Source organism: Epargyreus clarus, unplaced genomic scaffold, assembly GCF_041222505.1.
Source record: "Epargyreus clarus isolate Ecla_fem2 unplaced genomic scaffold, WU_Ecla_fem_2.2 ptg000017l, whole genome shotgun sequence".
Classification (NCBI taxonomy): Eukaryota; Metazoa; Arthropoda; class Insecta; order Lepidoptera; family Hesperiidae; genus Epargyreus; species Epargyreus clarus.
In genome coordinates, this window is record NW_027332225.1 from 5,404,719 (window position 1) to 5,419,232 (window position 14,514).

Consider the following 14,514-nt stretch of genomic DNA (forward strand, 5'->3'; position numbering starts at 1 on the left):
TACGGGTTTTTTTAAAGGAACGAGTAAGGGTTTATCCTTACTATCATAAAGTGTTGCCAGATACATAAAAGCTTACATTCCTTTCATAGATAATAACTCTTTTGCGATTCATTCCAAATCCATATTCCATTCCAGTCATTGATTCATCCTCATTCCTTTTCCTCATTCGTTTTCTGTGTTTCGCTTAGATCGAATGTGTTTCCAACTTAATTCGTGATACGTGAACATCTGACTCAGTATAGAAGCAAAAAATATTTGTCTTGATTTCTACTTTTAATTAGATTAGGAAGTGAGTTATCGTCATTATTCGAAAAATTAACATTGCATTGTAAAATGTAAGTAATTTAAAGTATTAAATGATAAAATCAATAATGATTTGCCGCATTGCATCATAACATGCGTGCGCAGTAGATCGTTTGTCCCGAGCCTTGACGCCATTTTGTGAACGAGAATTTTCTTTGTTCTCTAACTGTTCAATTTTACAAAGTCATTCTTTCAAAACCAAATCAATAGTAAAATATTCCTGTATTTACAAATCGCAATCATTGTTTCAGATATCACAATGCAGATTTTTGTGAAAACTTTAACTGGAAAAACTATCACGTTAGAAGTTGAGCCATCCGATACTATTGAAAATGTGAAAGCGAAAATTCAAGACAAAGAAGGCATTCCTCCCGACCAGCAGCGATTGATCTTCGCAGGCAAGCAACTGGAAGACGGCCGCACCCTTTCTGACTATAACATCCAGAAGGAGTCTACGCTTCACCTCGTCTTACGTCTGCGTGGTGGGATGCAGATTTTCGTTAAGACCCTTACAGGAAAAACTATCACCCTTGAGGTAGAGCCTTCTGATACAATTGAGAATGTAAAAGCTAAGATTCAAGACAAAGAAGGTATTCCCCCAGATCAGCAGCGCCTGATCTTCGCTGGCAAGCAACTGGAAGACGGCCGCACCCTCTCCGACTACAACATCCAGAAAGAGTCCACTCTCCACCTTGTCCTTCGTCTCAGAGGTGGTATGCAGATTTTCGTAAAGACCCTCACTGGAAAAACCATCACATTGGAGGTCGAGCCTTCGGATACCATTGAGAATGTTAAAGCCAAGATCCAAGACAAAGAGGGTATCCCACCTGACCAGCAGCGACTGATCTTTGCCGGTAAGCAGTTGGAAGATGGCCGCACCCTATCAGACTACAACATCCAAAAAGAATCTACCCTTCACCTCGTCTTGCGTCTGCGTGGTGGTATGCAAATCTTTGTCAAAACTCTGACTGGGAAAACCATCACATTAGAAGTGGAGCCCTCTGATACCATCGAGAATGTTAAAGCCAAGATCCAAGACAAAGAGGGTATCCCACCCGACCAGCAGCGACTGATCTTCGCTGGCAAGCAACTGGAAGACGGCCGCACCCTCTCCGACTACAACATTCAGAAAGAGTCCACTCTCCACCTTGTCCTTCGCCTCAGAGGTGGTATGCAGATCTTCGTAAAGACTCTCACTGGAAAAACCATAACATTGGAGGTCGAGCCTTCGGATACCATTGAGAATGTTAAAGCCAAGATCCAAGACAAGGAAGGTATCCCACCTGACCAACAGCGACTGATCTTTGCCGGCAAGCAACTTGAAGACGGACGCACTCTCTCTGACTACAATATCCAGAAGGAGTCTACCCTTCACCTCGTCTTGCGTCTGCGTGGTGGTATGCAAATTTTCGTAAAGACCCTCACTGGGAAAACCATCACATTGGAGGTCGAGGCTTCGGATACCATCGAGAATGTTAAGGCCAAGATCCAAGACAAGGAAGGTATCCCACCTGACCAGCAGCGACTGATCTTCGCTGGCAAGCAACTGGAAGACGGCCGCACCCTCTCCGACTACAACATCCAGAAAGAGTCCACTCTCCACCTTGTCCTTCGTCTCAGAGGTGGTATGCAGATTTTCGTAAAGACCCTCACTGGAAAAACCATCACATTGGAGGTCGAGCCTTCGGATACCATTGAAAATGTTAAGGCCAAGATCCAAGACAAGGAGGGTATCCCACCTGACCAGCAGCGACTGATCTTTGCCGGTAAGCAGTTGGAAGATGGCCGCACCCTATCAGACTACAACATCCAAAAAGAATCTACCCTTCACCTCGTCTTGCGTCTGCGTGGTGGTATGCAAATCTTTGTCAAAACTCTGACTGGGAAAACCATCACATTAGAAGTGGAGGCCTCTGACACCATCGAGAACGTTAAGGCCAAGATCCAAGACAAGGAGGGTATCCCACCTGACCAGCAGCGACTGATCTTCGCTGGCAAGCAACTGGAAGACGGCCGCACCCTCTCCGACTACAACATTCAGAAAGAGTCCACTCTTCATCTTGTCTTGCGTCTGCGTGGTGGGATGCAGATCTTCGTTAAGACCCTAACTGGCAAAACTATCACACTGGAGGTGGAACCCTCTGATACTATTGAGAATGTTAAGGCCAAGATCCAAGACAAGGAAGGTATCCCACCTGACCAGCAGCGACTGATCTTTGCCGGTAAGCAGTTGGAAGATGGCCGCACCCTATCAGACTACAACATCCAAAAAGAATCTACCCTTCACCTCGTCTTGCGTCTGCGTGGTGGTATGCAAATTTTCGTAAAGACCCTCACTGGAAAAACCATAACATTGGAGGTGGAGCCTTCCGATACCATCGAGAATGTTAAGGCCAAAATCCAAGACAAGGAGGGTATCCCACCTGACCAGCAGCGACTGATCTTCGCTGGCAAGCAACTGGAAGACGGCCGCACCCTCTCCGACTACAACATTCAGAAAGAGTCCACTCTTCATCTTGTCTTGCGTCTGCGTGGTGGGATGCAGATCTTCGTTAAGACCCTAACTGGCAAAACTATCACACTGGAGGTGGAACCCTCTGATACTATTGAGAATGTTAAGGCCAAGATCCAAGACAAGGAAGGTATCCCACCCGACCAGCAGCGACTGATCTTCGCTGGCAAGCAACTGGAAGATGGCCGCACCCTCTCCGACTACAACATTCAGAAAGAGTCCACTCTCCACCTTGTCCTTCGCCTCAGAGGTGGTATGCAGATCTTCGTAAAGACTCTCACTGGAAAAACCATAACATTGGAGGTCGAGCCTTCGGATACCATCGAGAATGTTAAAGCCAAGATCCAAGACAAGGAAGGTATCCCACCTGACCAACAGCGACTGATCTTTGCCGGCAAGCAACTTGAAGACGGACGCACTCTCTCTGACTACAATATCCAGAAGGAGTCTACTCTTCACCTCGTCTTGCGTCTGCGTGGTGGTATGCAAATTTTCGTAAAGACCCTCACTGGAAAAACCATAACATTGGAGGTGGAGCCTTCGGATACCATCGAGAATGTTAAAGCCAAGATCCAAGACAAGGAAGGTATCCCACCCGACCAGCAGCGACTGATCTTTGCTGGCAAGCAGTTGGAAGACGGGCGCACTCTCTCTGACTACAACATTCAGAAGGAGTCTACCCTTCACCTCGTCTTGCGTCTGCGTGGTGGTATGCAAATTTTCGTAAAGACCCTCACTGGAAAAACCATAACATTGGAGGTGGAGCCTTCGGATACCATCGAGAATGTTAAAGCCAAGATCCAAGACAAGGAAGGTATCCCACCCGACCAGCAGCGACTGATCTTTGCCGGTAAGCAGTTGGAAGATGGCCGCACCCTATCAGACTACAACATTCAGAAGGAGTCTACCCTTCACCTCGTCTTGCGTCTGCGTGGTGGTATGCAAATCTTTGTCAAAACTCTGACTGGAAAAACTATCACATTAGAGGTTGAGCCTTCGGATACCATCGAGAATGTTAAGGCCAAGATCCAAGACAAGGAAGGTATCCCACCTGACCAACAGCGACTGATCTTTGCCGGCAAGCAACTTGAAGACGGACGCACTCTCTCTGACTACAATATCCAGAAGGAGTCTACTCTTCACCTCGTCTTGCGTCTGCGTGGTGGTATGCAAATTTTCGTAAAGACCCTCACTGGAAAAACCATAACATTGGAGGTGGAGCCTTCGGATACCATCGAGAATGTTAAGGCCAAAATCCAAGACAAGGAGGGTATCCCACCTGACCAGCAGCGACTGATCTTCGCTGGCAAGCAACTGGAAGACGGCCGCACCCTCTCCGACTACAACATTCAGAAAGAGTCCACTCTTCATCTTGTCTTGCGTCTGCGTGGTGGGATGCAGATCTTCGTTAAGACCCTCACTGGAAAAACCATAACATTGGAGGTGGAGCCTTCGGATACCATCGAGAATGTTAAGGCCAAGATCCAAGACAAGGAAGGTATCCCACCCGACCAGCAGCGACTGATCTTTGCTGGCAAGCAGTTGGAAGACGGGCGCACCCTCTCCGACTACAACATTCAGAAAGAGTCCACTCTTCACCTCGTCCTTCGTCTCAGAGGTGGTATGCAGATCTTCGTAAAGACCCTCACTGGGAAAACCATCACATTGGAGGTCGAGGCTTCGGATACCATCGAGAATGTTAAGGCCAAGATCCAAGACAAGGAAGGTATCCCACCTGACCAGCAGCGACTGATCTTTGCTGGCAAGCAACTAGAAGATGGCCGCACCCTCTCCGACTACAACATCCAGAAAGAGTCCACTCTCCACCTCGTCCTTCGTCTCAGAGGTGGTATGCAGATCTTCGTAAAGACCCTCACTGGGAAAACCATCACATTGGAGGTCGAGGCTTCGGATACCATTGAGAATGTTAAGGCCAAGATCCAAGACAAGGAGGGTATCCCACCTGACCAACAGCGACTGATCTTTGCCGGCAAACAGTTGGAAGATGGCCGCACCCTGTCAGACTACAACATTCAGAAGGAGTCTACCCTTCACCTCGTCTTGCGTCTGCGTGGTGGTATGCAAATTTTCGTAAAGACCCTCACTGGAAAAACCATAACATTGGAGGTGGAGCCTTCGGATACCATCGAGAATGTTAAAGCCAAGATCCAAGACAAGGAAGGTATCCCACCCGACCAGCAGCGACTGATCTTTGCCGGTAAGCAGTTGGAAGATGGCCGCACCCTATCAGACTACAACATTCAGAAGGAGTCTACCCTTCACCTCGTCTTGCGTCTGCGTGGTGGTATGCAAATCTTTGTCAAAACTCTGACTGGAAAAACTATCACATTAGAGGTTGAGCCTTCGGATACCATCGAGAATGTTAAGGCCAAGATCCAAGACAAGGAAGGTATCCCACCTGACCAACAGCGACTGATCTTTGCCGGCAAGCAACTTGAAGACGGACGCACTCTCTCTGACTACAATATCCAGAAGGAGTCTACTCTTCACCTCGTCTTGCGTCTGCGTGGTGGTATGCAAATTTTCGTAAAGACCCTCACTGGAAAAACCATAACATTGGAGGTGGAGCCTTCGGATACCATCGAGAATGTTAAGGCCAAAATCCAAGACAAGGAGGGTATCCCACCTGACCAGCAGCGACTGATCTTCGCTGGCAAGCAACTGGAAGACGGCCGCACCCTCTCCGACTACAACATTCAGAAAGAGTCCACTCTTCATCTTGTCTTGCGTCTGCGTGGTGGGATGCAGATCTTCGTTAAGACCCTCACTGGAAAAACCATAACATTGGAGGTGGAGCCTTCGGATACCATCGAGAATGTTAAGGCCAAGATCCAAGACAAGGAAGGTATCCCACCCGACCAGCAGCGACTGATCTTTGCTGGCAAGCAGTTGGAAGACGGGCGCACCCTCTCCGACTACAACATTCAGAAAGAGTCCACTCTTCACCTCGTCCTTCGTCTCAGAGGTGGTATGCAGATCTTCGTAAAGACCCTCACTGGGAAAACCATCACATTGGAGGTCGAGGCTTCGGATACCATCGAGAATGTTAAGGCCAAGATCCAAGACAAGGAAGGTATCCCACCTGACCAGCAGCGACTGATCTTTGCTGGCAAGCAACTAGAAGATGGCCGCACCCTCTCCGACTACAACATCCAGAAAGAGTCCACTCTCCACCTCGTCCTTCGTCTCAGAGGTGGTATGCAGATCTTCGTAAAGACCCTCACTGGGAAAACCATCACATTGGAGGTCGAGGCTTCGGATACCATTGAGAATGTTAAGGCCAAGATCCAAGACAAGGAGGGTATCCCACCTGACCAACAGCGACTGATCTTTGCCGGCAAACAGTTGGAAGATGGCCGCACCCTGTCAGACTACAACATCCAAAAAGAGTCCACTCTTCATCTTGTCTTACGTCTGCGTGGTGGAATGCAGATCTTCGTTAAGACCCTAACTGGTAAAACTATCACGCTGGAGGTTGAACCCTCTGATACCATTGAGAATGTTAAAGCTAAGATCCAAGACAAGGAGGGTATCCCACCTGATCAACAGCGACTCATCTTTGCTGGCAAGCAATTGGAGGATGGACGCACTCTTTCTGACTATAATATACAAAAAGAGTCGACATTGCATTTGGTGTTGCGTCTCCGTGGCGGCAATTAAACCACAAAAGCAATTGAATTTTTTTATTATTTGCAATTACATTCAGCTTTAGTTACGTGTAATATCTTATGTCTCAATGTAATCATTCCGTTTTATTCCAATAAATAGATTGCTTCTTGCTGTATTGTGGTTGTTTTTCTATTGTTACCCTAAATAGCAAATAGGTACATGGTGTCTATTTAGTTGTGATCTGTAGTTAAATTTTGAATCAGTTACTAATGTTTAGAATATTTTTAGTGCAGTAATTGTATGCATAAATAAAGTGCAATATTTATATAACTTCTTCCTTCAAACACCTGCATTGGATTCGTTTTTTTGTTATTGGAGGAGTAAAAATAAAAAGCTAAGATACTAAAAATCGTTTATATGTATAATATAGATTACAGGTGGTAAACGTACCAGTATAGCAAAATTAAAAAACTGTTTCTGAATCATTTTGGTTACAAATGTCGATATTGAAAAATGAGCAATGTTATAGTCCGCTCTGAAGTTGGTACGCGTAGGTTTAGTAAGCATATACTCCGTAATGTAAGGGCACACAAACTGTGCTATGTAGGTACCCACGGGCACCGGAGGGTGCCGGTCCGGATTCCCGCGCTGCCTTCGTCCCGCTTATATCTACAATTTGCTATTGCGACGCGACTCGTTTCTATATTCGGAGCGGATATACAATTGTTCATTTTTCACTATAATATTGCTAACATCGATATTTTATTATTATCGACTATACATCTAAAACTCTAAAAACGCAATATATTAACTTGTATTAAAGTCAATATTCTCGAACTTTCGATATATTTTGTGGCCATAGATTAATTATTAAATTACATTGTTGCGTGCGTTATTTAATTTATTTCATCACCACTCATGGAAATTCATGTTTTAAATGAATTTGTTAAAGGAAATTGGCTCTCTGACTACACCTGCGCGCAACAACTTCAGAGTGGACTAGATTTTTGGCACGGATTCTACCCTATTGTTCTAAATCAAATAAATTTATGTCTTCTGTGCTCTTTGGGGAATATCTCTGTTAATAAAAGTTAAGGTAGGTAATAAAAATTTTAATAAATATTTATATATTATACAAACCATCAGTATTAAAAGGAAATTACCATTAAAAAGTTTACTTATCAGTAAGTTTATACTGTAACTCATGATAATGTTATAATTATGTAAGTGCCAAATTGCATCGTAATTAATTCATCATTTGCAGCGTGTTTGTATCATAGTTGTAGGCAACATAGATGTATAGTATAAAACATCATTGCCAGGCACTAGGAAGTGAACATCGCGCACTGCGCAATAGATTTGTAAAGGGAGTTGCCCTGACCTGATTTTACTTATTGAACGAGGTGAGCGTCGGCAGCATAAAATATTATTGTCTGGAAACCTGAAACACGCTATTTTGTGGAATTTGTACACGAGAGTCTTCATTTTTGTCGTGTCACACTTTAGAAAAGTCTGAAATAGTTACAAAACCGAAACCAATGTTCCAGATATCACAATGCAGATTTTTATGAAGACCTTAACTGAAAAAACAAATTTAGAAGTTGAACTTTCTGATACAATTTAAAACCTGACAGCTAAGATCTAAGACAAATAAGGTATTCCCCAGATTAGCAACGCCTGATCTTCGCTGGCAAACAACTAGAGGATGGCCAGAAGTCAGATAGTCCAGAAGGAATCCACACTTCAACTTGTGTTACGTCTCCGTGGTGGTATGCAGATATTTGTAAAGGCTGTCACAGGTAAAACCATTACTCTGGAAGTTGAGCCCTCAGATACCATTGAAAATGTCAAAGCTAAAATTCAGGACAAAGTGGGCATCCCCCCTGACAAACAGCGATTAATCTTTGCTGGCAAACAGCTGGAGGATGGTCGTACTCTATCTGATTACAACATTCAGAAAGAGTCTACATTGCATTTGGTGTTGCGTCTTCGTGGTGGCTATTAAACCACATTAGCAAATAAAAGTTCATTATTTGCTTTTTATTTCTGTACCAGTAACTATACAACTTCTGATATGTTTATGTAATCATTCCATGTAATTTCAATAAATACATTACTTGACGTATATTCATGTTTTTTGTATACATCCATTCTGTTCAATTATTTTTTTCTACGATTAAGATTTGGTGCTCTATAGCCAAAGAAACAGGATGCATGAAATCAATTAAAACCTACCTACTAATAAATTTTCAGACAGATGCCGGGTGGCACTGTTTAAGGAGCTGCACAATTACAAATTACAATTACAAATTGAAATACAATTGACGCCGGGCGGCAGAATTAGCGGCGGCAAAATTGTAAAACGGATGATCTTTTTTCGACGACAAATTGCAGATATATATTTCAGAGACAAATGTTGTCCGTTGCACTCTTTAAAAGATTGTTTAGTTTATACTTATTTTACCACTATTTCCTTATAATATTATTATATTAATATTCCTAGACAACGCCTTCTACTCTCACATGCACTTGATGTGGACAGGCACACTACCTCTACTCTCTATTGCACACACTTCCCTGTATGTACCTTGGACACACACAAAGACGAATGAATACACAAACATACAAACAGAATCTTATCTATCTGAAATGAAAATTCAGATGTCTCGATGTCGAAGCCTGAACCCTTTGCGCGTGAGACCAGTTTCGTGACTGCTCCGCCATGCAGGGTTGCGGGTCGTCATATAGGGGCAGCGAATTAAACTTCCGAATAATAATAAATCGAAATGAAACACTGTTTTAATCATTAACATTTTATTAGGAGGCGAAACGAGCAATAAGTTCAGGATAATTTTTAATACAAATTAACATTGTATTACATTTTATAATTGTCAAGTTTATCTATCAAATTACAATAGGTAGGTATTTAAGAATACAGTAACATGAACAAGAATACATACATCGAATTGATACTTATACCATACCAAAACAGACTTGCACCAACGGTTAAACTTTAAATTTCTAAACTTGATGTAATTAATTCCAGTTGCAATCATGCTTGGAATTATACAACAAAGATGCTTAATTATTGTTCACCATGCACTTTCAGTGGTGGTGTACCATCTATATTACTAGATAACAATATAGTTATTTAATCAAGCGGGCATCGACAATATCATGCGAACGATTTTTTGCGTAATTCATAATAGATGAGTCACTCGGAATAATTTTCAAAGCATATTTCCCATCATCATTATTGAAACATCGCTTGTGCTACTTATTTAATTCGTCCAAACAGATCTCAAACTCCATCAAGCGTTACTGAATCTCAAAATCTTGAGTGACGACGAGAAGATAAGGATATCTTACTTGTTATCTACTTAGGTACACAATTGTTAACGGTTTTATGTAAATATTACGCAAAATACAACAACAATTAAGCCCTTTGTGGGACGGTCGCGTTTAGCGACCCGAGCGTCCACTAAGATATATTTTTGAAGAAATACGCTCGCGGCTTCGGGCTCATCCACAATAGTTCTGTCAAACCCGGCGCCGCAGACGAAACATCGAGACATGACACCCTCGTAACACCAATTAATTTATTTGCTCAAAATACTTACATTAAGAGACACTTGAAGATAGAACGATTATTATTTATGAACTTACATACGACTAACATTAGATCTAGGTATTGTCTTTTGTATGCCAGAAAAGTGATTCAATGGGGTCCGTTCTATTCATGACTTAATGGACATATACATGACAATAATATTTTAACACGGAATAAAAAGACGAATTTTTTTTTGTATCTTTAACGAGTACATTTTTATGTAAATTGTTATTAGAGGCCACAGATTTAGAACTTCCTATGATGTATCTATACAATGAAAAAAATAATTGATCATAAGTAATAGCTTAATATAATATGTGTACACATAAGAATAAGAATAAAAACAATAATAATACAAACATTCATGATAGGAGACTGCACCAACAGTATGACACCTAAAGTTATCACAATGACGTTATTAATTATTATATTATGTATTAATTAATAAGTTGCCAATAATACATCGAGATACGAATAGCTGGCAAGATTCCACAACTCTCACACCTCCATTATCATGTTGTGTAGGTACAATATGTACGTCATAAGTCATAAGAAAAGTATGCGGACTTTTCTCCCTTTTAGACAAATAAAATTACCCGCAAAGTTATAATTGTAAAATCTAATCTCATTTATACTACATTATATTTTAATACTAATAAATATTAATATATCATGTCCTGTGTATTATTGGAGGGTTGATAGAAAATAAATTACAATAAGAAGAGACTTCATCTTAAAAACGCCAAAACAACTATTATTATTTTATTATGCTGCATACTAGAAACAATCAAACTTATATCCAGGTTTACATAATTGTCTAAATGTTTTAGGATATACTTCCAACTAAGCTAAATACATTTAAATTTAAACGTATATGGTATATGGATACTGCAAAAATGTATCTAATACCATGACCACATTATAAGATGTTTATATTTACTACATAACAATACAGAAATACCTCTGTTTAATTTTTTATTTGTATGTAAATAGTGTTCACGACAGTTAAGCAATAATAAATCACGTTATTTGTAATACACTGGGATATAGATCCAAAATGAATTGGAAGACCTAAACATTTAAACGAAATCGTCAAACGAATTGATAGGAGGATAGTATGTCGCACCTACAGTATTGAGCTTTTGACACAAATATTTAAAATAGTTGAAACATCTACATAATACTGGGACGAGATAACAATTGTTCGTGTGCAACTAACTAGGGCAGACCACGTATCAAATACAATCATACTAATTAATCAAACCGTAATCGCACATAAATACATTTAATTGCGCTCTAAAAATATCTAATCAAATGAAGCTGATGTTTCTTTGGCATTCGAAACGTACAAGGATTACGGATAGATTGTAAATTAAAGATAATCATGTTTCTTTGTTCGTAATACGACCAATTAACTGCTATTAATGAGCAGAGGAAACATGAAACCTTTAGGACTGCATTGTTAGTGGTCTAACAAAGATGATATATAATAATCTATTGTCAGCTCTGAAATCCTCTTAACATCTCTAAACTTGTCTTTTTGTATAATAGACACAATTTCCACGATTCGTCTTTGGTACGCAAACGTCGAATATTAAAATTGTTCACAACACCACATACAAATGTCACGACGATCGACGGATCCACTACATAATAAAGTGATTATTATTTCAATCGAAACATATGCTTATCTTTTTGAAGCGCGTAAATGTGCTGCATCTCTTCTATATTATTACAGAGCTGCCAATAACAATGTGAGTATAATGTGTTACAATGAAAGATCGAAGTTTGTTGTCACCGGATAGACTGTAAAGTTAAAAAAAAATGTGAAGTATAATATTTTAACTAATACAATAAATAAGCTAAGTAATAACTATAAAAGAAATACTTTAGGGATAACAGAAATAAACCTAAATGATTATCCGGTATATACCCAAAATTCGGTTAACTCGACATCAACATGCTCAATAAAACTAAGTCAATCCTTAAAACAACATAGAGCAATAGAATGGGGGGAAACTTCGACCTTCACGTACAACATACAGTGTAATGACGCGTGTAGAGTGGGAGTGGGCGGTTACATGTTGGGCAGCGGCACCGTCACCTGCACGTAGCTGATGGGGAAGTAGCCAGTCTTGCCGTTCACGGAACCCTCGAACCAGTTCTCGTCCACTTTGCTGATGAGGGTGATCACGTCGTTCTCCTGAATATATAAAAACATTTATTATTAGACTTATCCATGATTGTTTATACATAGGCCTCAAAATAACATTTATTGTACCACGAAGTTCTAAAGCAGGGCTTCTGTTCGCTTGGATTACCTGCTTCGCTGTTATGTTTAATGTACATAGTTTACGCTGATATTAGGAAAACTACTTATCACCACTTTCAAGCCAAGTTAACCATACGTAATGTCTAAGGACCACAATAAGTAATTGAAGTACGTAAGATCCTATTTAGCATTTATACCTATTTATGATGTTATAAAATCGAAAATAGCAGTGATAGCCTAGTGGTTAAGAAACGCGGCCTCTCGATCGAGGGGTCCGAGGTTCAAATCCCAGGCATGCACCTCTGATTTTTAAATTTATGTGCGTATTAGAAATTAATTATCACTTGCTTAAACGGTGAAGGAAAACATCGTGAGGAAACCTGCATACCTGAGAGATTTATAAAAAATCTTAAAGGTATGTGAAGTCTACCAATACGCACTTGGCCAGCGCGGTGGACTATGGCCTAATCCTTCTCATTCTGAGAGGAGACCCGTGCCCAGCAGTGGGACAGTAATGGGTTGATGATGATGATGATGAAAATCGAAAATAACTCCCAATAGGCCCATCGTAATTGTCCATGTGCCCCATTATCCATAATTACTACAAAAAATATATATATTTATATAAATGTATCTCAGCGACATTGTCATTGATAGTCTAGATCTACCGGTTTGGGATGTACAACTTGTACAAGAAATATACAAAACTCAAAATATTTATAAATACAATACATTACCTTGAAACCAAGTTCACCCTGGTTCTCCGGGTCGAAGTCGTAGAGAGCTGTGCAGCAGGGGCCCTTAGCGGGCGCCAGCGGGGTCCGCGCGGGCGACTTCACCGGCGACGGCAGCGGCGACGCTGCGGGACCACCGCGTCAGTACTTGCGGATCACAGCGGGGGCGGAAGCGGCAGCGGAGCGGCAGCGGAGCGGAATACGATTAATATACTGTTTTTCTTCACTTGTTTTGTTTTTCTTTTGATAGAATATTCTCATAATGCAAGCAAATTATTATTATGTTTTTTTTTTCAAATTTAGTTTAAATTAATACGAACCGTAATTTACTCAACTATTGTAATGAAATGAACATTACTTATTGCCAGAATATTGTTAAAAGGGTGGTATTCTTTCTTATTTATTAATTAATTGGCAAAAACTTTTAAAAATGCGTTTCATAAAACAAGTATAGAAAACAGTTTATAGCAGTCCTAAAAGATTTCATCGTAAGGTTCACGCGAGATTTGGTTTCATTATATTCTTCATGTAAACCGCATATCGCTGTCCGCTACCGCTCGCCGCCCCGCTGTCCACCAAATATGCAACCTAATGCTACCAACGGCACCCTGCTAAAGGCTTTACGTGCTTACAAAGTGACGTCGGTTGGCGACTTTGACGGTCACATAAGTCGTTTTATTATAAGCTTAATATGATAATCAATAATACAATTATTATACGACATTTTAAAAATGTGACCATCAAATGAATAAGCTATTTTATTAGATGAACCCAATGATTGCTATGATTTTATGATTGACGATAACTTTATTAGACTCTACGCTTTAACTTATTTAGTCCCATATTATTAAGTATTATCCAATCGTTAATAATTGTAATTCTTATTAAGGTACACCAACAAAGTACACAAGAAATTAAGTAGACACCTACTTAAATTTGATATGCTCATAAAAAAAAATTAAAGCATAGGTTCTGTCAAAGTCAATATGGTCAAATAAAACCTAACATTTACCCTGCAAAGCATAAAATTTAGGGTGGAAGTATATTTTGTAATGACTTTTTTAGGAATGTTGCTTTCTAATTAAAGAAATTACGTAAAGCTTCCACCCTACATGATTCCAATGATTGGCCGTTTTTATTTCAAATGATTTACTATACTTTGCTTCCAGTAAAGCGTGTAAGCTATCTTTATAAAGACGAAGGGAACTCCCGCATGGTTTTATAAAATATTGTTATGTTATGATATAATTTATTCCTAAATATAAATTTTCAGATACTCACCTATTCCTTACGAAAGATAGAAAATGTAACATAATATATCGCGTCTTTATAGAAATAGCCTGCGAGTGACAAACAACATGCAGAGCAGACGAACATTAAACGAACACTTAAAGTTGACAATTTTAAACGAATACAAAATAATGCAAAATTATGAATCTTTTATGTTTTACAA

At 40.4% G+C, this 14,514-nt stretch overlaps 2 protein-coding genes across 19 annotated transcripts in view; one reads left to right on the forward strand and one right to left on the reverse strand.

Moving 5' to 3' along the window:
- Positions 1 to 146: 146 nt before the first annotated feature.
- Positions 147 to 6,620, forward strand: LOC140749294 (polyubiquitin-A). 12 transcript variants are annotated; one of them, XM_073082356.1, is made up of 5 exons: positions 147 to 335; positions 555 to 1,978; positions 2,435 to 3,118; positions 3,347 to 4,942; positions 5,171 to 6,620. In XM_073082356.1, the coding sequence occupies exons 2-5, from the start codon at positions 563 to 565 to the stop codon at positions 6,494 to 6,496; spliced, it is 5,022 nt and encodes a 1,673-aa protein (XP_072938457.1). In that variant the 5' UTR covers positions 147 to 335; positions 555 to 562; the 3' UTR covers positions 6,497 to 6,620. The 12 variants fall into 12 exon arrangements, with proteins under 12 accessions (XP_072938457.1, XP_072938458.1, XP_072938452.1 ...); XM_073082357.1 differs by having other exon boundaries at positions 3,347 to 3,574; positions 3,803 to 6,620; XM_073082351.1 differs by having other exon boundaries at positions 3,347 to 6,620.
- Positions 6,621 to 9,242: 2,622 nt separating this feature from the next.
- The window catches only part of EndoA (SH3 domain containing GRB2 like, endophilin-A), a 55,413-nt gene continuing 50,141 nt past the window's right edge, over positions 9,243 to 14,514 (reverse strand). For all 7 annotated transcript variants that reach the window (XM_073081951.1, XM_073081950.1, XM_073081954.1 and 4 more), the window contains 2 exons: positions 13,065 to 13,186; positions 9,243 to 12,258 (listed from right to left, as the gene is read on the reverse strand). In XM_073081951.1, coding sequence (XP_072938052.1) covers positions 12,133 to 12,258; positions 13,065 to 13,186 — 248 coding nt within the window. In that variant the 3' untranslated portion in view covers positions 9,243 to 12,132. The remainder of the gene's footprint in view (positions 12,259 to 13,064; positions 13,187 to 14,514) is intronic.

What these genes read in the sequence shown, in the direction of transcription:
- LOC140749294 (XM_073082351.1), top strand. Translation starts at nt 563, where the DNA reads ATGCAGATTTTTGTGAAAACTTTAACTGGAAAAACTATCACGTTAGAA. An exon ending in GAAAAACCATCACATTGGAG is followed by an intron (nt 1,979 to 2,434) that starts GTCGAGCCTTCG and finishes ATCACACTGGAG; the next exon opens with GTGGAACCCTCTGATACTAT. An exon ending in GAAAAACCATAACATTGGAG is followed by an intron (nt 3,119 to 3,346) that starts GTCGAGCCTTCG and finishes ATAACATTGGAG; the next exon opens with GTGGAGCCTTCGGATACCAT.